The sequence below is a fragment of the Schistocerca piceifrons genome, chromosome 5 (assembly GCF_021461385.2).
Source record: "Schistocerca piceifrons isolate TAMUIC-IGC-003096 chromosome 5, iqSchPice1.1, whole genome shotgun sequence".
NCBI classification, from domain to species: domain Eukaryota; kingdom Metazoa; phylum Arthropoda; class Insecta; order Orthoptera; family Acrididae; genus Schistocerca; species Schistocerca piceifrons.
The window spans coordinates 134,293,745-134,321,523 of record NC_060142.1 but is presented as its reverse complement, the minus strand read 5'-3'; the positions used below and the strand labels follow the sequence as shown (position 1 = coordinate 134,321,523).

The following is a 27,779-nucleotide window of genomic DNA, read 5'->3' as shown; positions in this document are numbered from 1 at the left end:
CTGTTTTTTGCCACTGGTGTACTTTAGATACGACCAGAATCTCTTTGGGTTTTCCACCACATTTTGAGACAATGTTTCATTGAGGAAACTATTAAAAGCATCTCGCATTGACTTCCGCACCAAATTTCAAGCTGCCGTGAAACTTAACCAGTCTTGGGGATTTTACGTTCTTCTGAAATTGGCATGCTTTTTTCGTTGCTTCTGCAACAGTGTTCTGACGTGTTTAGTGTACCATGGTGGATCAGTCCCGTCTCTTATTTACTTATGCGGTTTGAATCTATCTATTGCTGTCGATACTGTATCTTTGAATGTGAGCCATATCTGGTCTACAGTTACATAATTAGCTTTCCATGCCATACGAAATTCTGCAATTTTGTTTCTAAGAAATAAAATAGGGACTGAAGAAGTGATGCAGCAGAAGGGGAGACGTGAGATAGAGGGAGAAATGATGACTGGAGGGCATGGTTGGGGGAGGTAGAACGGAGGAGGAGACGTCATGGACAAATGTGATCGAAGTCGCTATTGCCCTCCACTCGTGATCAAAGTGGCTATTGCCTTCCTAGTATTATCTAGTAAAACTAATTGAGAAGCTGCAGAAAGTTTCCTATTCTGGCTGCATCAGTGCATCCGAACGAAATTCAAACATAATTAATCTATTACCTTACAGTAACATAAAAGTAATAAAAACTGAAATTAATTACCAGTTTCCAATCTACGTACACACTGTTGTTGCATATTTTTACGCCTCACAATGTATTCTGTTATATGTCATTAACATTTCCCGCCTGGGACCGTCCTATTCATGCTTTTTATGTTTGCTTCTCTGTTATAGCACCTAGTTTTCATTAAAGCTTTAACTTAAGCTACAAAGCTGCGAAGTACCCAAATTTCTTCTGGCAGTATCCTTTCTTGTAACTAATGGTTGTCTGATAAAGTCGTCGCACGTCTGTTTGCTTTTTATTGTGCATTTCTTATGTTTTCCGCTCTCCCTTCCAGTATTTTCTGTTGATGGTCAGCCGGACGTCACCCACTTCATTATAATGTGTTAAACATCTATGGATACATGGTTTTTAAAGTTTACCAGCAAAATTTCTCACATATACGTGTTACCTCTAATTTCTTTCATTCAAGACTCCTATTTCGTCATAGGTACGCTCAAATTAGGATCTATACGTTTCTTGACATCCAGAAAGCTTTTGGTGCAGTTATGCATCGTCGTCTAGTAAACAAAACACGCCCGTACAGAATAACGTAATGCCTACAAATAAGGAAAGGAAAAAAAAAATCTGTATGTCGTTTGACTACGCAATCAGTTATTAGCAACCGCGCTCAGCCATAACCGTAAAGTATCTAAGAGTAATCGAATCGGTAGTTAGAAGAAGGGAAGAGATACAAAACCTCCCTTTGTGGGGAAATACGAAACACACTCTCTTGACTTTATTCAAGATCGTTTTAACCAAATACTTATACGAAATTCTTCACATAAACCTACTATCTCAGTACCTCGGAATGATGAACTGGATTGACCTGAAGGACTCACTCTCCCCTGATTTTAATCAAGTTTGTTTTAACCAAATACATAAACGAGATTTTGCGGTTGGATTCAGAAGCATCCGGCCCGCCTTACATTTCAAGGCGGTCGGTTACTCTGTACTGTCAATTAAACAAAAATAAATTAATTACTTATCGAACGACCCTCGTATTCTATATTCGTCTGACCACAAATGGTTGCCTTCTTTCCTTTTGGCTTGACCGATGCCCACTACAGGGTGTTACAAAAAGGTACGGCCAAACTTCCAGGAAACTTTCCTCACACGCAAAGAAAGAAGATATGTTACGTGGACATGTGTCCGGAAACGCTTACTTTCCATGTTAGAGCTCATTTTATTACTTCTCTTCAAATCACATTAATCATGGAATGGAAACACACAGCAACAGAACGTACCAGCGTGACTTCAAACACTTGGTAACAGGCAATGTTCAAAATGTCCTCCGTTAGCGAGGATACATGCATCCACCCTCCGTCGCATGGAATCCCTGATGCGCTGATGCAGCCCTGGAGAATGGCGTATTGTATCACAGCCGTCCACAATAGGAGCATGAAGAGTCTCTACATTTGGTACCGGGGCTGCGTAGACAAGAGCTTTCAAATGCCCCCATAAATGAAAGTCAGGAGGGTTGAGGTCAGGAGAGAGTGGAGGCCATGGAATTGGTCCGCCTCTACCAATCCATCGGTCACCGAATCTGTTGTTCAGAAGCGTACGAACACTTCGATTGAAATGTGCAGGAGCTCCATCGTGCATGAACCACATGTTGTGTCGTACTTGTAAAGGCACATGTTCTAGCAGCACAGGTAGAGTATCCCGTATGAAATCATGATAACGTGCTCCATTGAGCGTAGGTGGAAGAAACTAAAATGAGCTCTAACATGGAAATTAAGCGTTTCCGGACACATGTCCACATAACATCTTTTCTTTATTTGTGTGTGAGGAATGTTTCCTGAAAGTTTGGCCGTACCTTTTTGTAACATCCTGTATACCATTACCTTCAGCCCATACACTGTCATGCTAAGGATGAGTATAGACTTAAATATTGTCCATCTCCTTATCTTCCATAAGCACACAGAAAATTAACAGTAGCCCATATAATATTTCTCTTGATGGATTGATATTCACGATTATTTGAGGTAACAATTTCGGGAACAGTGAAGTTATCACTGATTGTAATTGTATATAGGAATTCTTTCGGTTGGAACGTTATATAACAGAATACATCCTGGGGTATAAAATGCACAAGAACAGCGAACACACAGAACTGATGGGAAATGGTTATAAATTTTTATTTTTATCGTCTTCATGTTGGTAACTTTCTTTAATTACAGTGCTTTCATACTAGTGAAAAGTATTAGGAAAGAGATTGTAAACTCTGTGACTGGTGGTCTCTGTGTCCCACACAGATAGTTACAGAGATAGTTACCCTTCCAATTTACATCTCTATAATCCTTACTTGTTGTAACGTTAGGTCTTTATTATCTGAGTAACTTTGGCTATGTACATTCGTGTCATGTTCAGAACCAGATGATATTTCTTGTTTTCTTCCAGATGACTGGTCAGTGCCTGGTCGCCATATTCAGCATACTGTTTGGAGACAAGATGCTAGCCCTAGGATTCAACACAACGAGCGCTGCCGTCATCATGAACACTATGATGGCAGTCATGCAGTTCTCTGGTGAGTGTGCAGTCAGCTTCCAACACTGCAGCCATTGTTACTTAGTGGCAGTAATTATTTTGGAAAGCTGTTTCACTGAGTCTCCAGACTGACGATACTACGGCGATATCTGAAAAGAGAAAATGTGAAATGTCAATCTAAAGGCATTTGACTAATCTACGTTGATGAACATGGTCAGTAATGTGGAAAAGCAAACTTCACTTTCCATGATATCTCTATTTGTACAGATTGTGTTATCATAAAACGATATGACCTATTTCGATTGTGCTAGCAGTCGTCTTCAGATTATAAAATAATGTTACGGGGTATTCTCCGACTCATCTTGTACAATCAAGTAAATTGTCGTTAGATAAAGTCGCTACTAGGATGCACAACATGTAACAGATTACACTCTGTAACCATATTTTATGATCTGAAGATGATAGCTAAAAAATTAGAAACCAATCATATAATCTCATAAACTCTCGATCTACATAAATGAAGGTTATATTATGATAAATGACTCTTATTAGTGAATATTGTATTCCATGGAGTCAATGCGTTACAGTGAGTTCTTGGTGAAAAAGCTGTGAAAGTTGTCCAACTTCCTCAGATTTTTGAGATGATGCCATTGAGTAGTATATTCTATGAACTAATGGGAACTCTTCCCACATACCTAGTGCCCGGGAGAAAAATAATTGTTGGCTGTATCCAAGGGCCATGACGTCATCAGTGGCACTGAATACGTGACATAAAGATGGTGGATGGCGAGAGATTTAAAAATCCAAGATGGCAGACGGTGGGAAATTGAAAAAATGAAGGATGGCAATTGTGAGAAACTGTAAATATTCCAGACGGCCATAGTGTGTAATTTTAAAACTAAGTACACTACCTAATGGAAAATCAAAAATTAAGGTGACAGAACTACAGCAGTTGTGGTATGTATCCGGTGCCCTTTCCTACCTACCCTCCTCTCCTCTTTGACGAATCACAGTGTACTATTAAAATCAGCGTCACGGCTTAGTATTTTAGATGTCATTAAAATGAAAAGTCAATCACAAAGTAGCAAAAGTATTTCAATGTTCTCATGTTTTCGTCCCATGTACTTATGTAAGTTTCAACTTACCTGCGTATATTGGTGGCATCAATACATGGACACGTATTTATCCAAAAAATAACGTGCAGGAGGTAACTTGCAATATTCGATAGTACTGGAAGGGATGCTCAAAAGTATCCAATCGCTCTTAATTTTTTTCTGTGTGTTGCTCAAAAGTATACCAAAATTTATATAAAGGGCATAATTTGCAGTATTTTTCGCAATGCTCGGAAGAATTCAAACAGTCTGGTTTTTATTTGCGTTATATTCAAAGAATACATCCAGAACTTACGTAAAGGATATAACTCGCAGTATTTTTGGCCATGCTCAAGAGTCTATGAACACTCTGATTTCTTTTGGCATAATGGTAGAGTGAAATTCATGGATATTTTTAGGATACTCGCGGTCTACTTCTAAAATGTAATCTATGTCTGAGTCATCCCTAGTATGCTCATTACATCGAAACTGTCCACCATTTTTGCAGACAGCAACGCACAATTAGAAACCGGAATGTGCTGCTTCATTGTCTAGCTGTAGAGACGATTAACGTCGAGGTATATAACAAACGATTGGCTGTTATTTTCATTATAGTAGCTATTAAGCTGTTGCCTATTGTTTTCAGCAGAATGCCTCTGAAAACAGTAAAAAATAACATCCAGTTCAAGCGGTTTTGGACAGAGTATGCGGAATTTTTCAGAGACATCGGCCAGTAGCAAGTTATTCGTTTTCAAATAATGGCCAGGGTAATCTTCTGATCTCCTGCATTTAAATAAACGCCAAAACTTCCTTGTAAGAACAATATTCCTCATCCTTGTAGTAACAATACTCCTCATCGTCTTTCAAATGACCTATGAGCTGTGTTTGAGTCCCATTCATTCTAAAGGGAAGTAGGTTGCACATCTATTTGATTTTTAGCAACTAAAACTAGACAACAGTATCGTGACCATAGTTTAATGTCAAGACAAATTTTGACAGGTGTAGTAAGCTACACTACTGGCCATTAAAATTGCTAGACCAAGATGCAGATGATAAACGGGTATTCATTTGACAAATACATTATAGTAGAACTGACATGTGATTACATTTTCACGCAATTTGGGTGCATAGATCCTGAGAAATCAGTACCCAGAACAACCACCTCTGGCCGTAATAACGGCCTTGATACACCTGGGCATTGAGTCAAACAGAGTTTGGATGGGGTGTACACGTACAGCTGCCCATGCAGCTTCAACACGCTTCCAATGTGCGTTGACCGCGATGTCACCAAACACGGATGCGACCATCATGATGCTGTAAACAGAACCTGGATTCATCCGAAAAAATGACGTTTTGCCATTCGTGCACCCAGGTTCGTCTTTGAGTGAACCATCGGAGGCACTCCTATCTGTGATGCAGCGTCAAGGGTAATCGCAGCCATGGCCTCCGAACTGATAGCCCATGCTGCTGCAAACGTCGTCGAACTGTTCGTGCAGATGGTTGTTGTCTTGCAAACGTCCCCATCTGTTGACTCAGGGATCGAGACGTAGCTGCACGATCCGTTACAGCCATGCAGATAAGATGCCTGTCATCTCGACTGCTAGTGATACGAGGCCGTTGGGATCCAGCACGGCGTTCCGTATTACCCTCCTGAACCCACCGATTCCATATTCTGCTTACAGTCATTGGATCTCGACCAACGCGAGCAGCAATGTCGCGATACGATAAACCGCAATAACGATAGGCTACAGTCCGACCTTTCTCAAAGTCGGAAACGTGATGGTACTCATTTCTCCTCCTTACACGAGGCATCACAACAACGTTTCACCAGGCAACGCTGGTCAAGTGCTGTTTGTGTATGAGATATCGGTTGGAAACTTTCCACATGTCAGCATGTTGTAGGTGTCGCCACCGGCGCCAACCTTGTGTGAATGCTCTGAAAAGCTGATCATTTGCATATCACAGCATCTTCTTCCTGTCGGTTAGATTTCGCGTCTGTAGCACGGCATCTTCGTGGTGTAGCAATTTTAATGGGCAGTATTAAAGCTACTGTTTGTCATACATGCAGAACTGAGTGCAAATTACAGCCAAGTGCTATTGACTATATTCAAGTGCATGAACAATATAATATTGGTTTTTACATGAACTGCACTGTGACATATATCGAGAGATTCAGTTTTACTGGGGTGTAAATAGTATCGTAGGTTTAATGTTGTTGTTGTTGTGGTCTTCAATTCTTTCAATTGGACATGATTTCAGAAAGCTGTGTGTTCCTAATTGAACGCGGTTATCCAACTGGGGAATGGTGGCCTACAATTTAACACGGAATTCGAGCCACTTATCGTTCTGGACGACTCCTAAAGTAGTTGAGAGGTAGAAGCTAGATTATTAGCAGACTGAAAATCTCAGTGACCCGATCGGTATTCAGTCCATCAATATCCCTGTTTTCTGGCACGCGTCTTACTGCTATACCACTAGGCTTTACAGCAGGGTGCTAATTGAATGGGAAAGTTACTTAACAGGCAACTTTATCCTGTAGCTGAATGCTTAAAAATTTTTTGATACGAAACAAAGGTCTAAATACTAGGCTCAAAGAGGCAGTACCGTTACGAACACCAGAAATTTACAGCATTTGCAAGGAATGCTGGAAGCAAACTGATTTCAAACAGAGAGATCATTATCATGTTGGCTGCAGTTTCCAAGGAACTGCCCATGCTTACTGTTATTTAAATCACGGACCCAATTTTACAATGCTAGTTGCGTTTCATAATGTAAGGAATTACGATGTTAATTTTCTAATTACGAACTTACGTGAGTATGTGAAAGAAACTGAGCGTAATGGAACGTTCAAAATAAATCCAGTCCATGTTTCTGTGATTGCAACGAACATGAAGAAGTATAATTCGTTTACTCAAGGTATCACAGCGTAATATAATTGCGACAAAAAATTTCGGTTTGTAATTCCATGAAGTATATGGCGTGTTCTCTAGAAAAGTGTGTGAACTGAGAATAACAAGAAAAAAATTCCGCACCAGTGAACAGTTTAATAATGAGAAAGATTTGATTCCATATGAATATGTTACTGAAGGGTCGGCATTGTTGGACGAACAGTCGCTGTCAATTGAAACGTTCAGAAACTTGACGACTGATAGAGCCATTATAACAGAATTTGAATAAATAATAACACGCAAGGTGCAGTGATTATTTGAATCCAATAACTATTCCAACCTATATTTGACAATCAATAACTTGCTACAGGCCGCGGCCGTTGAAAATTTTCGCTCAATCTGTCTCAAAACTTAGGAACTGGATCCAACCCGTTATGTGAGTTCAACTGCTGTAGCGTGGGATGGTATGCTGAAAATTTGTAATATAAAATTCCAACGTATTACAGACATGGAACAATTACAATTTGGTGTGTGTGAAGTCAGAGTAGAACATTAATCACTATTTACACAGACTGTGTTAGAGTACTGTGTCTGCTGCACTGTAATATAAGGGATTACAACTAAAATTTCTGCCTGCGGAAATGGTGCATTGTTTTGATGTCATGAGGGTACCAGATTAACCAGATTATTGATACGTCTTACATTAGCGAAGAAAACCTTGAACATCCAAAAAGTCTATCAAGCTCACGGTGATTTATCATTATGGTAGTCTGTTGCCCAGCAGTAAGATGTCATTTCAAAGCGGCGTCATGGACGTGGGAGTTGCATGATTTCTTTCGATTGGCATGTAACTGTGATTGGGAAAATAATACCTAACATCGATTATACATGTGCTTGAGGTGCATCTCAAGATAGTGGTGGAATTCCCGAAATCTGTCATGTAACAAAAACCATCCTGCAGTCGGAGGCCATTTTATATTACTAATCACATACTGCTGTGTTCCCAGCAGTGCTTCAGATGCAAAATTAAAATTGCGGTACTCACCTTGTCCTTCAAAATTTTCCGGAAGGCTGAAAGTGATGTTGCCAGGAATTCACCTACGGCAGTGGGTCGAATTCCAAAAGCGTAGGTGCCGTTACATTCATGAAAATCATATCTAACATATGATCCACCGAAAGGCATTTCTTAAAAGCATTATAGTTTCATTTAAACGAGCGTTCATACTTAGCTGTTAATATAGCAATAATTTCTGAAATACAAAGCACTTGCAACAGATCACAAGGCTATCTTTCAGTATATCTACATTTCTTCTACTCCTTAAAGTTCTCATAATTTTCCTTTTATTTGACATTTTTTGCAGAGATTAATTATACTTTCTTTTTCTTACGTTATACTTAGCTTCTCAGGCCATTCATATTGTTCTTAAATTTCTAAATCTAAGGTTCTCAGTGCTTTCTAAATCTAAGGCGCACCTGAAAAATGAAACTCGAAATCAAGGAAAAATAAATTTCCCGAGTCTAAGCCGCACCTCAACTTTGAGACTCGAAATTCAACGGGAGAGAAAACTTTTAGACCTCACCTCCAAATCGACACAAAGTCGGTCCATTGTAACATGAGACACAATTTAGGTCGAATGGATGAAGATAAAGCTACAGTAGTTTGGTTCGAGTCATAAGCTTAACAGTTAAGCTCTACCAAGTAGCCATTGCTATGTGTCAGGCGCTCCGTCCTGATTTGTACGGGTACCCTTCCTTTTTCACGTGGTTCGTCTGGTTTGAATCGATTGCTTATTTTGATTTGATCTGATAAGTGCCGTCCTCTTTGTTATAGGTGTTTACGTCACTCTAAGCTGAAACTGCATTATTGTACTGTGTCATGCATTGTTTGTTGCATTCTGATAGTGAGTGTTTACGACCTGTCGCCGCTCACGGCATGGCTTGATTTTGTGCGCGCTACCGCGGCTTACAATATATATACAAGGTGTTACAAAAAGGTACGGCTAAACTTTCAGGAAACATTCCTCACACACAAAGAAAGAAAATATGTTATGTGGACATGTGTCTGCAAACGCTTACTTTCCATGTTAGAGCTCATTTTATTACTTCTCTTCAAATCACATTGATCATGGAATGGAAACACACAGCAACAGAACGTACCAGCGTGACTTCAAACACTTTGTAACAGGAAATGTTCAAAACGTCCTCCGTTAGCGAGGATACATGCATCCACCCTCCGTCGCATGGAATCCCTGATGCGCTGATGCAGCCCTGGAGAATGGCGTATTGTATCACAGCCGTCCACAATACGGCACTTAGAGTCTCTACATTTGGTACCGGGGTTGCGAAGACAAGAGCTTTCAAATGCCCCCATAAATGAAGGTCAAGAGCGTTGAGGTCAGGAGAGCGTGGAGGCCATGGAATTGGTCCGCCTCTACCAATCCATCGGTCACCGAATCTGTTGTTGAGAAGCGTACGAACACTTCAACTGAAACGTGCAGGAGCTCCATCGTGCATGAACCACATATTGTGTTGTACTTGTAAAGGCACATGTTCTAGCAGCACAGGTATGAGGATTGACACATTACTTGATGAACCATTCGCAGACGTGTACCCGTGGATGCCAATCAGCTGCCGATAGTGCCTGCACACGCTGTACATGGTACGGAAACAACTGGTTCTCTCGTAGCACTCTCTATACAGTGACGTGGTCAGCGTTACCTTGTACAGCAGCAACTTCTCTGACGCTGACATTAGGGTTACCGTCAACTGCACGAAGAATTGCCTCGTCCATTGCAAGTGTCCTCGTCGTTCTAGGTCTTCCCCAGTCTCGAGTCATAGGCTGGAATGCCCCGTGCTCCTTAAGACGCCGATCAATTGCTTCGAACGTCTTCCTGTCGGGACACCTTCGTTCTTGAAATCTGTCTCGATACAAACGTACCGCGCCACGGCTATTGCCCCGTGCTAATCCATACATCAAATGGGCATCTGCCAACTCCGCATTTGTAAACATTGCACTGACTGCAAAACCATGTTCGTGATGAACACTAACATGTTGATGCTACGTGCTGATGTGCTTGATGCTAGTACTGTAGAGCAATGAGTCGCATGTCAACACAAGCACCGAAGTCAACATTACCTTCCTTCAATTGGGCCAACTGGGGGTGAATCGAGGAAGTACAGTGCATACTGACGAACGTAAAATGAGCTGTAACATGGAAATTAAGCGTTTCCGGACACATGCCCACATAACATCTTTTCTTTATTTGTGTGTGAGGAATGTTTCCTGAAAGTTTGGCCGTACCTTTTTGTAACACCCTGTATATAAAAAAGAGATGAATTGTCTCATAAGCGAATCAATGGCAAGAGACCGCTGTTTGTTGTTACTTACACTGCTGCTTTCTTTGATAATGGTCAACAAGAACAAAATAATAGACTGCGTATGATAGAAGATGTTCTGAACGAGAGTTTTGTGAACATTTTTCTCCGTTTGAAAATCTTTGCAGACGCATCTTTAGTACATTACATTCTGCACAGAAATTAGAGATTTAAAAATCTAGTCTGTTGCCGTGCTTCATTTCTGCCTTTATCACTATTCAGCATAAGAATAATACGAATATAAACATGACATGATATGTATATTCTTCTGCGTTTGCTGTTGTCTCACTCTAGTTTCGTAGTTTATTAGGCAGACAGGATTTAAATGAGATAACAGCAAACACGAAAGAATGCTTAGCATAATGTTTACATTCTTCTACCTTTTCTTTTAATTTATTTACTGACGCAGCGGTTTTGGCGCCAGTATTTATCTTTGTGCCTGCAAAGCATGCCTGTGTAGCGCTACATGTATTCAACGGCAGAAGGTAGTTATGGCGGCACCTACCAAAATTTTTCAGAACTTCCGCTTACTTTGCACTCGATTCTAAGCTGCAGGCTGTTTTTTGGATTACAAAAACCCGGAAAAAAGTTCGGCTTGGATTCGAGTAAATACGGTAGGTGTTCATTCTTTCCACGCGCTATACAAGACTAGAATAATAGAGAATTGTGAAGGTGGTTCGATGAACCCTCTACCAGGCACTTAAATGTGATTTGCAGCGTATCCATGTAGATGTAGATAATATCTAATTTCCAACAAGTCAAAGTACCTACTGCAACTGCAATCGAAGTTCTGTTTCAGATGTAGCCTTGTTCTAGATATAACGTGTCTCGGTAACATAAAACATCAATTAAATATTTGTTTCAGTGCTAAGCAGTAGGGCAGTATGGTATTGTATTGGATATTACCGATTAACATTTAACTTGGTTTCATGCAAACAAACAACAATACTTAACGTCAGACTAACTAACTGACTGTTGAACACATTTTTCTTTGAGCCCTTTGCAATGTCTCAATGTTTGAATTTTCAAACAGCTATAGGATTAGTATGTTAAGAGCCAGCCCATATTATCATAGATTTATAGGTTTTAGAACAATCGGTGGTCCGCATGCGGCGCGGTGCAAAGCCAAGTATCAGTGCGACCCAAGAAGTCAACGTCTATTATACGACTGGGAAAAAATGTGATAAAATTCCTTTTATGTAAAGGTATTATTAAATGAGCGTTTTCAATTTACAGTTCCTGCCATACCGCCGAGCATCCCTCTCTCTCTTTCTTTCTTATTCTTTATTTTATGAGAATGTAGCAAAGTCTTTCATAATATATTGAGCTGCATATCTCAGTGTTTTGCTTGTGGTCCATACCTGTATTAGCGACAGTTCTTTCATACATTATGCAACTGCTAGTAAGAGCGGTCATCAGTGGGAGAGGTCACGGGAAGGTAAAGTGAAAGGGCGATATGAGGCACAAGAAGACTGGTGTGAAGAAGATGGGAGCGGGGGTGTATTTTGGGAGAGGGAAGGGGTATGGTGATGTCACGTGTTTGTCCCTGTAGGTAAGTCCTCTTGAGCGATAGTCAAGTGTATTTGGTACCGAATGTCCATTGAACTTTCCTCATGCCACTGTATGTCAATTACATGTAGTATTCATTAGTTCTCAATCCATTATTTGTGCTTGCACTGTATTAATTTACCTAACATACTTTTCTTTTGTGAACTGTGATGACGTAAGTAGGACAGAGTGCATGCTTCCCAGAAGTATGTCGCACAAATTTTCCATATACTCGAAAGTCTGACTCCCATTATTTTCCTTTACCCTTCCACATCTGAAACTTCTGCAATGGTATTATGATGCAAGTCTACATTCCGCTACTGTCACAGATTCTGTATCTGAATGATGAGTGTCCAGTACGTTCTCGTACATTAGGTGTCCCGATTTCGAACTAAATGGTCAGACTTGTGTGTTTTGACACCATACCTAACCCTGGGCAATGGTTTCTCCTAATTACAATCAAGTATGGAGCATTAATCACAGAGTCAAATTGTAGTATCCCACTGTGTGCACTTAAATACCCGTCGCGTGAGTAACTAGTGGGGCACTTACCTTGCGATCATGCGCAAGTCCATTTTACGCTAGATTGTCAGGCGTGAGTATCTAAGATGAATACTTTCAGAGCCAGAACAAAACAAAAGTCAGCCAATGTAACGCAGCCTTAGTAGCAGTTTGCGCATAATCTAGGGAAGAGCAGGATCGAGTTTGCTTAGCAGTAATGACGTGCGAAGAGATTTATGAACTGCGAACATGGTAGGGTGTGGAATTATTAACGAATCTGTTAAAGTAATACCGTTAGTGAGTCGCACTTATTAATCAATTAATACGTTCCACTCGGGACCCTATTAAATTTTTAATATTTTAGGGTAAATTTTTAATATTTTGGGGTTCATCTGAAGAAAAGCGAATTTCGCTGTTCACCTTGTTTCTGAATAAGAATGAGAAAATTATTTACTTTTTATTACAATTTTTCTCTTCTTGCTACTAAAATTTCAGTAATTTCAAACAAATCAATTCTATTGGTACGTTGTTGCTCTAGTAGATAGCTTTAGAGTTCCATCTCGCAACTTTTTATGCACAGATAGCTCTGTGCGGTCACGGTGCTATTCGCGTGCCTGTAACGTATTCGTTCCTTCTCAACGTTCTGTCAACCCTTTTCATTAATACGTCACCCTGGGAGGATGTAGCTAGTGCCTGGAATATATTCGTTCTTTGGGTAATAGTAAATGTCGAATGCGAAGTGCTTCCACTGGAAAAGCAGTACCACCGTTCCAAAGCGCAATCAGTGACACGTTACGGCAACAAGTGTGATGTGCGTTCTTTTGTGCATATTTTTCTGTAGGAGAGGAATGTAATAAACTTGCACTGCGCAACATCTCCACATCTGTGATCAAACATTTTGTTTCAGAACGACTGTGAGGTACATGTTATGAAATGCACTGTCACAGACAGATAACGTTCATCACTTGTAAGCGCCCTTTACGTCGAAGCGAACACGAGTGAAAACAAGCGAATGCACATTCGCAAACAATGCGCAGGATGTTCACTTTCTGGCGCCATCGTTGACTTGTACTAGCGAATAAGCATTCACACTAGAGCGAACGCAAGAGAATAGTATACAATGTGCTTTGTTTTCTGGTGCAAAAACGCTGCCGTGATACAAAGTTGCTGAACTTATAATCAGCACAGCGGAATGGAGAAAATACACATACAACATGATTTATTTTGAATAGGAGGCACGCTGTTGGTAGTGGAAGCAAAACGGTGTAGTCACAGAAAACTGAGTGTCTGAATTTTTGCACAGGCGTGAAAGACCTGGTGGCTTGCCTCCGATTAGTGATTTGCATCTGCAATCACGGATTGCTTTACTCCAAAACTATATCCGCATCTTGACTGACTATTTTCGCCCTTTCCTAGTAACAAATGAAACCGAAGATTTCAGAGCAAGATACAAATTGCAGACGATCCATATCAGCAGAAGAGAGGGGAGCACTAACACTACGATTCTTAGCAACAGGTGATAAAATAGCCTCAAATATCTATTTCGTGTACCAATCGCATCTCTTCCCAAGTAATTAGTGTCATGTGAGAAACACTTCAGTAATTTATGAAGGTAAATGAGTAACGTAATGTAAAACTATACAGAAGTACAGCCACATCTTTATCGGAAGAAAAACGGTTTTCATTTATTCTGTTCCGACATTTAAATTGTCTATTTATTTTGATGACATTTATCTCTCTTATAGGTATTATGTGAAACAAATAAATGGACATAGATGATACGCTAAAGTTTATGCACCACATTGTCTGTCACTTATGTAGTATCTATAGATGTGGACGTGGAGGAAGAATATTTCACACCACAGAGACTTATCTTTTTTCACTACACCCATTCCCGATGTTGTACGTTGTTTACTCCTTTCACACCTACAAGATAGCAGTGAATTAATATCCTCCCTAACTTGCCCTGTTGACGCTACCAGAACTTGGACAGTTTCTTGCCAAGCATAAATTTTTTGTTGAGTATTTTATACAGGGGATCTTTAGAATCATACAAGCACCTGTGGAATCTACACTTTTCTGTCAACAGAAGTACGCTTCCAACCAACACAAAAAACTCTTACACCAAAGAATACCAACAATAGTTCGCGCGGGAAAACGACACACTGCAGCAGAGCGAGTATACTGTGTCTATCGTCGAAGGTAGTGCCAAAGCGGAAAAGATGCGAACCACCTTCGATGGTTCGCTCTAAAGTCGACAACCAACGTCGAAGGTAGCGCCGAAGCGGAAAGGACGAGAACTACCTTCGATGGTTCGCTCTAAAATCGACGAACAGCTATCACAAGCGAACACTTGCGAATGTGACCCGTGCACGGCCGAACACCACGCGCCAAGCATTTACACCAGAGAGAATTATCGTTCCCTACTGCACGTTTGTTTGTGTTCACTTTGGTGCCGTCCGTGTTATTTGTGGTCAAAGAGACGCTTGTAATAGGAAGTCGTTGTTCAGTATCCATACATTTTTCGCTTTCTGCTTTGGTGTTTCGCAGGTTACAGCATGTTTCACGGACTACGAGAAAGTTTTTAAATAATTAACAGGTTTCTGGAACTTATTACCTGGTTTAACTGTAACGCTGTAACCTGTTACTCTTATTTTGTAAAATGAAGAAACCCCACAACGTCCTGCTTGTGTTCCCGGGCTTGCCGCGGTGGCCGAGCGGTTCTAGGCGCTACAGTCTGGAACCGCGAGACCGCTACGGTCGGTTAATTAGCATATTTCACTACTATTTCACTACGTCTGTCGTCACTTAATGAGAAATCATGTCCACAAATTTCTAAAAACTGTGTACGTCTTTTTCAGGTCTTCTCACGGGGCCGCTGCTGAAGAAATTCAGTATACGTCAAGTGGCTTTCAGCGGGGGCTGTCTAATAGTGTCGGGGCTCCTTCTCACCAGTTTTGCCAATTCGTTCATCCACATCATTATCACCTACAGCATCTTCATAGGTCAGTGATTCGACTTATCAACTTTGTCAATACGCTTCTCCCACGATTATTCTCGTTCTTTGCAGTTGGATCTGTCCCGTTAATCTTTCCCTGCAACACTCTCCTTTCCTTCTTTCTTTCTTTCTTCTTCTTCTTCTTGTTATTGTGTAGCCGTTGTCGCAATGCGGAAACGAGGCTATTTATCTAACGCCCAAAGGGGCATATCATTGGCTTTCAGGTCAAGGGTGGAAGCATTTCTGAAACGACTAACTTTCTAAACAGTTCGGGTGCCACTGTGATTAAAATATACCGTGCATGGCAAAATGACGCCATCCAAAACCATCGTCAGGTCACGTTGAGGGGTGAACGACGATGTGTGTACAGGCGAATAGACGTGCAACTGTTGACTAACAGTCCACCCAGATGTCACCACTCAGTGAACGTCCAGTTACGGTATTAATGAGCAAATGCCAGTCTTCGTCGCCAGTCAACCGCAGTCAGCATGGGTGCATGAACCAGGCGCCTATTGTGGAGGTCCATACGCAGCAGTGTTCGTTGACTTCTCAACGAACACTGCTGCGTATGGACCTCCACAATAGGCGCCTGGTTCATGCACCCATGCTGACTGCGGCCATTTTACCTGAATCATGTTTTACACTCAGAGAGATATCTGTTGGCGAGCATGGTTCTGCAAAAGTTGTCGTAACTGGTCCAGGTCAGTGGATGCAAGATTTTCGTCTGGGAAATGCTTTCGTGGCACTACCTGGGTGGTCTCGTCATTATGGAAGTCGCAACTGAGCAACAAAAATGCGTATGTATCCTTGGGACCATGTTCAGCCCTACATGCAGTTTTTTTTCTTCAGCACGAAGGCATCTAGCAGCAGGAAAGTGCTATGTGTTACACCATTACCAGTATACGTGCGGTGTTTGGAGAGAACCAGGATGCGTTTACGGTACTCCCCTGTCACCGAACTCTCGACATTTAAACCGAGTCGAGAATCTGAAGGACCACGTCGATCAGGCTGTTCGACCGCCCAGGTGCCATGTCGATGACTCCACTCCAGACGTTCCTTCTGTGAAGACGCGTCAGGGGCAGACATACAGCAGGACTCCGGCAGTAAAGGCCACTCTGCCGAGCGAGGGTTGAATGAAAGTTGGCAGCATTGTATGCGGCAGGTACTGGCTTGTTCCATAGCCTCTTCTCTACAGTTCCAGTTGGCGGGAAACCTTATCACGGAACAGTTGTTACAGTGTAAAGTATGAAACCCTGCGCAGATGGTCGGTCAATGCGATTTAAGCAACGTGCAGTCACTGAATTCTTGACAGCAGAAGTTGTCACCCCAAAGGAGATTCATCAGAGAATGAAAGCAGTTTATGATGATTCTGTTGATTTGAGTTCTGTGCGTCGTTGGACGACATGACAAACAAACAGTTGGACGTCCTGTGACAGCAATCACCGAGTTTCACAAGCAAAATGTTGACATATTGATTCACGACGATCGTCGTATTACTCACAGAGAAACTGCATGCACAATCGGCATTCCACAAGAACGTGTGGGGTCATATTATTGCTTTGCTTGGTTATCGGGAGATCTGTGCACAATGGGTACCCCGGATGCTGACTCCCGAAATGAAAGCGCAAAGACTTGAAATTGGCAACGAACTCCTCTCACATTACGAGAATAAAGGTGATGCCTTTCTCCATTCAATTGTGACAGGAGACGAAACGTGGGTTCACTATTACGACTCGGAGACGAAACGTCAGTCTATGGAATATCGACACAAAGACTCGCCCCAGAAAAAGAAATTCAAGATGCAGCCGTCAGGTGGAAAGATTATGGCCACAGTGTTCTGGGACGCAGATGGTGTTATCCATGTTGACTTCCTTGATCGTGGAACAACAATAAATTCAGAGCGTTACATCACAATTTTGCGAACTCTGAAACGACGGCTAACAAGGGGCCGAAAGGAAAAGGGAAATGTTTTCCTGCAGCATGACAATGCAAAAACACACACTTCACGTGCCACCACAGCAGAACTTCAGAGACTGAATCTCAACACCTTGGGGCATCCTCCATGCAGTCCAGATTTAGCACAGTCTGACTTCCACATGTTCCCGATAGTGAAAGACAATCTGCGGGGACATCATTATTCTTCTCATGAAGACGTTGAGAGAACTGTGAGATTGTGGTTGCGGAAACAAAGTGTCGACTTCTTCCGTGACGGCTTCAGAAACCTTGTTCATCGTTGGCAGAAATGTATCCAATTAGCTGGGAATTATGTGGAAAAGTCAATATTGGTAATTAAAGATCACATTCTAAGGATTATTTCTGCGTTTGATCTATTAAAATATTCCTATCCAAACCCCAGTTAACGAAGATCGAGGCATTACTTTTTATTCAATCCTCGTAATGATACACTGAGACCTACTCTTTTGCCGTTTCATTAGTGTGGTGTCACCGCCAGACACCACACTTGCTAGGTGGTAGCCTTTAAATCGGCCGCGGTCCATTAGTATACGTCGGACCCGCGTGTCGCCACTGTCAGTGATAGCAGACCGAGCGCCACCACACGGCAGGTCTAGAGAGACGTACTGGCACTCGCCCCAGTTGTACAGCCGACTTTGCTAGCGAAGCTACACTGACCGATACGCTCTCATTTGCCGAGACGATAGTTAGCATAGCCTTCAGCTACGTCAATTGCTACGACCTAGCAAGGCGCCATAATCCTTTGCTATATATATATATATATATATATATATATATATATATATATATATATTGTGGTTATAACATGTACCGTCAAGAGAGATGTTCTACAATTGTGGATTAAAGTTAAGTATTACATCATCTACGTACTTTACTTACAATTCTCAAGATATTGTCCTGTTCCAGACCTCACGCCAGTCAGCGTGTAATTAAACGCGTGCATTTCGGCCTCCTCTAGAAAAACAGTGTTGGCTCTTCTGCCAACACTACAATTAGTAATTTCTATTTGTTTTTGTGTTGTTTGAAATGTCTTGACGTAGGATCTCCGCATCTTTTTCAAGAGACAAGCAGTCTCATGAATTAATAAAATTTCGTGATTCGATTCGTTCGTTGATTCTAATCTCTAATTTTAGTTTCTCCGGCGCTTGGACTACCTTCTCTAAGATTGTGCTGAAAAATAATGGAGAGAGTCTGCCTTTGCTGGCTCCTTTTTTTTTAATTTTAAAATTTATCCAACTAAAATTTACCTTTCATTTTGTGCCATGTAGTGTTTCACTGATAACTACAGAGGTTTCCAAGTAAAGGCTTCGTTCTTTTAGAATTTGGAAAAAAGATTTGTGGCCAACTGAATCTAAGAATATTTTTAAAAAAATTACAACTGTAGAAACTGCTTTATTATTATAAATTTTTAATGTCTGAGAGCTGTAGATAAGATCAATTTGGTCCGATATCTCTTTCATATTGACCTACTTTGCGTTGCGTTTGCTGCAGAGTCTCTGTGAGGAAGAATGGTAATTTTTCTGTCATTATCAACAGTTCTGTGTCCCTTCTTATATTGTTGATCTTTGAATGCAATTTTCCTTTCTCTATTTACTTAACATCCTCTGTGCTTCTTTCTGTTCTCTCTCTTTCTCTTTCCGTACTTCTCTCTCTCTCCTCCCCCCCTTTCCCCCCCCTCTCTCCCACAGTGGTGTGTGTGTGTGTGTGTGTGTGTGTGTGTGTGTATGTGTGTGTGTGTGTGTGTGTTTGAGGTTTGCAGTCTCCGCGAATCTATCGATGTTTGCCTGCTCTGTCCTGAAATTTCTGTTAATCTCTTCATTTGATATCTAAAAGGATGTTTGATTTTCATCTTACTACTGTCAGTTACGTATGACTGTTAAAGTAAAACTACCATCTACGAGGGTTTAGTGTGTTGGACCACTATTAGTCTTTCACATGTTAATCCACATTTATTTTGACAGATATCTGGAATACATTTCTCGGTCAAAAATTTGAAATACACTTGCGGGATATATTAGTAACACCAGTTTCATGTAATTCGTCACACAGTAGAGTAGTCTGTTTGCTTAAAGATGATTCTAAATGAATGCAGTGGAGTTTATCCTCTAAAAGATACTGAAAGTCATCGAAAATGATGCATTTGGTGAATAAAGTGCCAGGGACACTGTTTAACTTCAACCACATGTTCATTAGACGACAAGAAGATATGTGAATTCCGACATCAAAAGCTTAGTAGAGAAAATTTTTCTTGATATCTCCCGAAGCATATAATACAACAAGGCATATTACAAGTCCTTAGCAGTGGTATTATTTCGAAAAGAGTTATTTAACCCTATGGGAGACGACCATACTGGACATAATGAAAGGCTAGTCCAGAACCATACAATAAAAATTAAACTAAATTATTTGCGCAAGCCATCACGTGAGTACTACTGCTGGATACCTATGGATGATTGGGTCTCTACAAAATTCTTGCTGTAATTCGACCGACATGTAACCGTCACCAAGACACTGCCACGTCCAACTTTAGTTTTCATTTGGATCGTCTGCGATAGATGTGACCCATCTGTTGTTGGAAACAGGTTGAACGATGACTCACTGGGCCACGTTAGTATTTTCGGATTGTAATTGGCCTAAGCTACATGTCCTCGGCACCATTTGCTTTTACTAATGCGTTCTTCGTAGTCATGTGACATTCTCAGACTGGCTTTAGTTTGCAGATTTTTAAGATTAGATGCTTAGAGAGTATTATAAGAGCAATAACGGGCCTTAAGTATTACATGCGTATTTATTAGATCGATGATCTCTCTCAGAAGTGAGGTCTTTTGGCTCAAGTCTAAACGATGTTCCGTCTTGGATTGACAGCATGAGGTATGTTACTTTCAGCTGGTTTGATGCTGCTTTCCAGGTTAGTCTATCCTGTGCAAGTCTTCATCTCAGCATAACTACTGATACATACGTCCAATAGAATCTGCACACTGTAATCGAGTGTCGACTTCTTTCTACCATTATTAACCCACACACTTCGCTCCTTTGCCAAATTTACTATTATACCTTGCCTCAGGTGTACTATCCAACAAACCATAAATTTCTTTTTCCTCAATTCTGTTCGGTAACTACATGTCAGTTACTAAATCTACCCATCTAATCCTCAGTGTTCCTCTATACCACAACATTTCTAATTATATTCATCACAGTGTAGTAGTCCGCCCCTGGTAGCTGGTCAGCGCGATGGAATTTCTTACCTAACGGCCCGGGTTCGATTCCCGGCTGGGTCTGAGATTTTATCCGCTCAGGGTATGGATGTTGTGTTGTCCTTATCATCATCATTTCATCCCCTCGACACGCAAGTCGCCGAAGTGACGTCAACTCGAACGACTTGCACCGTGTGAACGCTCTACCCGAAGGGAGGCCCTAGTCACACGGCATTTACATTTACATTTTACAGTGGAGTAGTCTGTTTCCATTCTTCTGTAAGTAATTCATGTCATTGTTTGTGCAACCAACTGCAAACCTCCATTAAAGGCCTTCTCGGTTTATATTCTGATTTATTTTGCTCCTATCGGACTCTTCTATATGAGTTCTATTTAGGGAAAACGCTTCGTTACGAAATAAACACGACCATATGCCTAATACGAAACGTGTAGAGATGTCTGTGCATTGGCGGAGCTGCCATTTATACTTAGGTGATTCATGTAAAATTGTTTCCGACGTGACTGCGGCCGTACGACGAATTAGCGGAGTTGCAAGCGGAATGGTAGTTGCAGCTAGACGCATGGGACGTTCCATTTCTGAAGTCGTTAGGGAGTTCAGTATTCCAAGATCCACTGTGTCAAAAGTGTGCCGACAGCACCAAATTTCAGGCGTTTCCTCTCACCACGGACGACGAAGTGGCCGACGGCCTTCACTTAACGACCGAGTGCAGCGGCGTTTGTGTAGAGTTGTCAGTGCTAACAAGCAGTCAACACAGCGTGAAACAACCACAAGAATCAATGTGGGACGTACCACAGAGGTATCCGCTAGGACAGTGAGGCGACTTTCGGCGTTAATGCGCTATAGCAGCAGGCAAGCGACGCCAGTGCCTTTGCTGACAGCACGACATCGTCTGCCGCGCCTCTCTTGGGCTCGTGACAAGGTCGGTTTGACACTAGACGACTGGAAAACCGTGTCCTGGTCAGATGAACTTCGATTTCGGTTGGTAAGAGCTGATGGTACGGTTCACGTGTGGCGCAGACCCTACGAAGCCATGGACCTGTCAACAAGGCACTGTGCAAGCTGGTGGTGGCTCCATAATGGTGTGAGCTGTAGTTGCATGGACTCTGTCTTCTGGCCCAAGTGAATCGTTCATTGATTGGAAATGGTTACATGCGGCAGTCTGGAGACCATTTGTAGCCATTCATGGCCTTAATATTCCCAGACGAGATGGTCAGTTAGACCGTCAGCGAGATCGCATCGCTAGTTCCTGCTACTACTAAGGCGAGTACACCGTTCGCTTGTTACATATTGTTACGAGCTTCAAACAGGAGGAGTGCAGTAATGGATAGGAACTGTGATTGTTGTGTAGAGATGCGAGCTGAGCCGGCGACCCATCGCTCACAGCTGCAGGCTGCGTTGGCTTCCGTCACACAGCTTGAGGCTGTTGCCAAGGGGCGTCACTGTTGGGGGTTCGGACGCGGGGATGCGAGGGACGTCGAGCACGTCCCACGTGTCCTCCGATCGGTCCACTACTGTGACGTCCCCGGGTACTGCCTGCACTGAGGTTGACCCCTCACCCGTGGTCGAGTGGGAGATCATTCCAAAGTCTGGCAGGCAGCGAAATACTTTCCGAGGGACCGATCGTGGGGCCTCCTCGGTTCGTTTGACGAACAGGTTTCGGGCGTTAGCTGTGGCTCACGATATCTCTGAGCCGGATGCAGTCGTCCACCCCATTCCAGAGGAAGCTTCTCGGCCCCCAAGGTCTGGGCATTCACAGAGGGTGGGTTTGCTGGTAATTGGGAGCTCCAACGATAGGCGCGTAATGGAGCCCCTTAGGAACATGGCTGCCAAGAAAGGGAAGGCAGCCAGTGTGCACTCTGTGTGCATTCCGGGGGCAGTCATTCCGGATGTGGATATGGTGCTTCCCGGAGCTATGAAGAGTACACGGTGCAACCAACTGCAGGTGGTGGCTCATGTCGGTACCAATGACGTGTGTCGCTTTGGATCGAGGCAGGTTCTGTCTGGTTTCGGGCGGCTAGCGGAAATGGTAAAGGCTGCCAGTCTTGTTTCCGAGATTAAGGCGGAGCTCACCATCTGCAGCATCGTCTATAGAACTGACTGTGGTCCTTTGGTGCAGAGCCGAGTTGAGACTCAGGCGGTTCTGTGACCGTGTAGGCTGCAGATTCCTTGACTTGCGCCATCGGGTGGTGGGTTTCCGGGTTTCGCTTAATAGTTCAGGAGTCCACTACACACAGGAGGCGGCTACACGTGTAGTGCGGGCGGTGTGCAAGGGACTGGGCGGTTTTTTAGGTTAGAGGGCCTCAAGGAACCACAGAAGGGGCGTCCGTCAGAAAGTGGGCAGGTAAAACACAGTAAGGTAGTTGTAGAAACGATTGGTTTTGTAAGTTGCTGTAGCTGTGTTGGGAAAGAACCAGAGCTCCAAGCCCTAATAGAAAGCACTGAAGCTCAAATAGTTGTAGGTACAGAGAGCTGGCTAAAGCAGGAAATAAGTTCAGCCGAAATTTTTTCAAACGATCTAACAGTGTTCAGAAAGGATAGATTAAATACAGTTGGTGGTGGAGTATTTATTGCTGTCAGAGGTAGTTCGCCTTGTAGCGACACTGAAGTAGATAGTTCATGTGAAATAGTATGGGTAGAAGTTATGCCTGACTGTCGAACTAAACTATTAACTGAATCGTTTTACCGACCCCCGACTCAGAAGACATAGTTACTGAACAGTTCAAAGGAAACTTGAGTCTCATTTCAAATAAGTACCCCACTCATATAATTATAGTCGGTGGTGATTTCAATCTTTAATATTTCTTAAATTTAAAGAACCTCTCTCACACCGGCCTGATTTAGCTTCACTGATCAGGATAGTAAAAACATGCGTATATTAAGGTAATTTTCATTGACAAAGCAGGCTTATCACATTCACACAGTTCAATACTGTTCCGTCCTGATTAAATTAAGCTTAACTTAAATTCCATAAGGCAGTGAAGCAATTTCGAAGTCTCGGTGCGACGAAAATTGTCAGTCGATCTCATGGAAACATTTGTAATAATTATTATCTTTCGGTGATCACATGGGGAATACCGGAGATCTGCTGGTAAGACCGTGTTAGCCTATTTATTTGAAGTAACTGGATATCTTGAGCATTCAAAACGGCAGGTTCGTCCAGTGTAAATCAGACGTTCCCCACTGATCCCGTGCAACACAGCGTAGTAAGCAGACACTGTCAATAATAATAATCCGTTAAATAATACGCAGACACACTTACTTTAGTTTAGTTCATGTATTAAATTCCTTCTCATACAGAATCTCATCAAGATGGCGACTCGCTCAACAATACGTACATGTAGATCCTTCTTTTACGACTAATCGGCAAGAAGTTTTTATTCTTTTCATAAGAGAAAACATAGACAGCAGAGAAGCTATTCCATGGAGTAAATGGACGCTCCAAGGAATAATTGGGCTTGAAACTACTTTGCATTGATAATCGGTAAGATAAGAAGAGATATTTCGAGATATGTACTGAGTTATATAATTTATAAAATTTCTGAAAATATCGCGGAGAGACCGCTGCAAGAGACATTACAAATCTACCCTCGATATGCTGGAAAAATTATACGTTTAAAGCCGGCGGCAGGCATAAAACATCATCCGAAATTGTACTTAATGCTTTCTCAGAAAAAAATTAGTTCATGAGCCCACTCGAAGCGTAAATGGTTGCGAAAGCATACTTGACCTCTTAGCAACAAATAATCCTGGACAAATAGTGAGTGTTGTGACGAATACAGGGATTAGCGACCGCAAGGCAGTTGCTGCTAGGCTGAATACCGTAACACCAACAACCATCAAAAAGAAACGCAAAGTATATCTATTTAAAAAAGCTGATGAAAATGCTCTTAATGCCTTTTTAAGAGACAGTCTTCATCACTCCTTCCGATCTGATCATGAAAATGTAGAAAAGTTGTGGAATATTTTCAAAGAGATAGTATCAACAGCAACTGACAGATATATACCACATGAATTAATAAGTGATGGTACTGATCCCCAATGGTACACAAAACGGGTCAGATCGTAGTTGCAGAAGCAACGACAAAAGCATGCCAAATTTTAAAGAACGCAAACTCCTGAAGATTGGCAAAGTTTTACAGAAGTTCGAAATATGGTGCGTACTTCAATGGGAGATGCTTTTAACAATTTCCACAACGAAATTCTGTCTCCAAAACACAGAGAGATTCTGGTCATACATAAAGCACACCAGTGGTAAGACACAATACCTTCACTGCGCGATAACAACGAAGAAGTCAATGATGACAGTGCCACTATTATTAAGTTATTAAACACGGTTTTACGAAACTCCTTCACCAAAGAGGACGAAGTAAATATTCCTGAATTCCAATCAAGAACAACTGCCAAGATGAGAAACATAAAAGTACATATCCTCGGTGTAACAAAGCAGCTTAAATCACTTAATGAAGGCAAGGCCTCCGGTCCAGATTGTATACCAGTCAGGTTCCTCTCAGAGTATGCTGATAAAATAGCTCCATATTTAGCAATTATATACAACAACTCGCTCACAGAAAGATACGTACCTAAAGACTGGAAAATTGCTCAAGTCACACCAATACCCAAAAATGCAAGTAGGAGTAATCCGCTGGATTACAGGCCTATATCACTAACGTCGATTTGCAGTAGGGTTTTAGAACATATACTGTATTCGAACATTACGAAGTACCTCGAAGAAAACGATTTATTGACATGCAGTCAGCACGGATTCAGAAAATATCCTACTTGTGAAACACAACTAGCTTTTTATACTCATGAAGTAATAAGTGCTATCCACAAAAGATGTCAAATTGATTCCATATTTTTAGATTTCCAGAAGGCTTTCGACACCGTTCCTCACATGCGTCTTCTAATCAAACTGCGTGCCTAGGGAGTATCGCCTCAGTTGTGCGACTGGATTCGTGATTTCCTGTCAGAAAGGTCACAGTTCGTAGTAATAGACGGAAAGTCATCGATTGAAACAGAAGTAACATCCGGCGTCCCTCAAGGAAGTGTTATAGGCCCTCTATTGTTCCTGATCTATACTAACGACATAGGAGACAATTTGAGTAACCGTCTTAGATTGTCTGCAGATGATGCAGTCATTTACCGTCTTGTAAAGTCATCAGATGATGAAAACGACTTGCAAAATGATTTAGATAAGATATCTGTATGGTGCGAAAAGCGGCAATTGACCCTGAATAAAGAAAATTGTGAAGTTATTCACATGATTACTAAAAGAAATCAACTAAATTTCGATTATTCGATAAGTCACACAAAACTGAGGACAGTAAATTCAACTACACACTTAAGGATTACGATTACAAATAACCTAAATTGGAACGATCACATAGATAATATTGTGGGTAGAGCAAACCAAAGACTGCGATTCATTGGCAGAATCCTTAGAAGGTGCAACAGGTCTACCAAAGAGACTGCTTATACTACGCTTGTCCGCCCTATTCTGGAGTATTGTTGTGCGGTGTGGGATCCTTATCAGGTGGGACTGACGGATGACATGGAAAAAGTACAAAGAAGGGCAGCTCGTTTTGTATTATCGCGAAATAGGGGAGACAGTGTCACGGACATGATATGTGAACTGGAGTGGCAATCATTAAAACAAAGGTGTTTTTCGTTGCGACGGGATCTTCTCATGAAATTTCAATCACCAGTTTTCTCCTCCGATTGCGAAAACATTCTATTGACAACCACCTACACAGGGAGAAATGATCATCACTATAAAATAAGAGAAATCAGGGCTCGCACGGAAAAAATTAAGTGCTCGTTTTTCCCGCGTGCCGTTCGAGAGTGGAACGGTAGAGAGACAGCATGAAGGTGGTTCATTGAACCCTCTTCCAGGCACTTTGTGAATAGCAGAATAATCACGTAGATGTAGACGTAGATGTAGATGCATGACAATGCACCATGTCACTGGGCCAAAGTGTGCTGCGAATGTAGTTTGTACTAAAGAAATAATAAATTAAGTTAAATTAAATAATCATTTCCGATGCTGAAGTTTTGCGGCATGAATAGCGAAAATGTAGGAGGGTTTCCTAAAGGTTTCAAATTATATGTATCTAGCTAATACTCGCAGCTATGCTCGCATATGAGTAGTACTCTTATGACGAGTGATGGTAAGCAAATAAGCAATCTCTTCGCGAGATATGCATAGGAGGGAGCAATATACTGCTTGACTCCTCGGTGAAGGTTTGTTCATTAAACGACTGTGGGGAACTATATCGAACGCCTTGCGGAAGTCAAGAAACACGGCATCTACCTGTTAACCCGTGTCTATGGCCCTCTGAGTCTCGTGGACGAATAGCGCGAGCTGGGTTTCACACGATCGCCTTTTCGAAACTCATTCTGATTCCTACAGAGTAAATTTCTAGACTCCAGAAAAGTCATTATACTCAAACATAATACGTGATCCAAAATTCTACAACTGATTGACGTTAGGGATATAGGTCTATAGTTCTGCACATCTGTTCGACGTCCCTTCTTAAAAACGGGGATGACCTGTGCCCTTTTCCAATCCTTTGGAACGCTACGCTCTCTAGAGACCTACGGTACACCGCTGCAAGAAGGGGTGCAAGTTCCTTCGCGTACTCTATGTAAAATCGAACAGGTATCCCATGAGGTCCTGCGGCCTTTCATCTTTTGAGCGATTTTAATTTTTTCTCTATCCCTCTGTCGTCTATTTCGATATCTACCATTTTTTCATCTGTGCGACAACCTAGAGACGGAACTACAGTGCAGTCTTCCTCTTATAGTATGGAAGTATGGATAAAACACCTTGAGGCCAGATAAGTATTGTATACATTATATTGGAACTTACTGTGTAGCACATACCAATCATCAAAAGCGTTTTCACAAATATGATGAAGTTCAAAAGTGAAAGAAGAAATAGCTTTTCCAAAGATTAACTATATTTACCTAATTCGTGTAATATTCTAGAAATCAATAAATA

At 41.7% G+C, this 27,779-nt stretch overlaps 1 protein-coding gene across 1 annotated transcript in view; it reads left to right on the top strand.

Moving 5' to 3' along the window:
* LOC124799244 (monocarboxylate transporter 2-like) overlaps nt 1–27,779 on the top strand; it is an 82,653-nt gene that overhangs the window by 15,524 nt on the left and 39,350 nt on the right. Inside the window, exons 2-3 of the mRNA XM_047262789.1 lie at nt 3,102–3,228; nt 15,453–15,596. Coding sequence (XP_047118745.1) covers nt 3,102–3,228; nt 15,453–15,596 — 271 coding nt within the window. The remainder of the gene's footprint in view (nt 1–3,101; nt 3,229–15,452; nt 15,597–27,779) is intronic.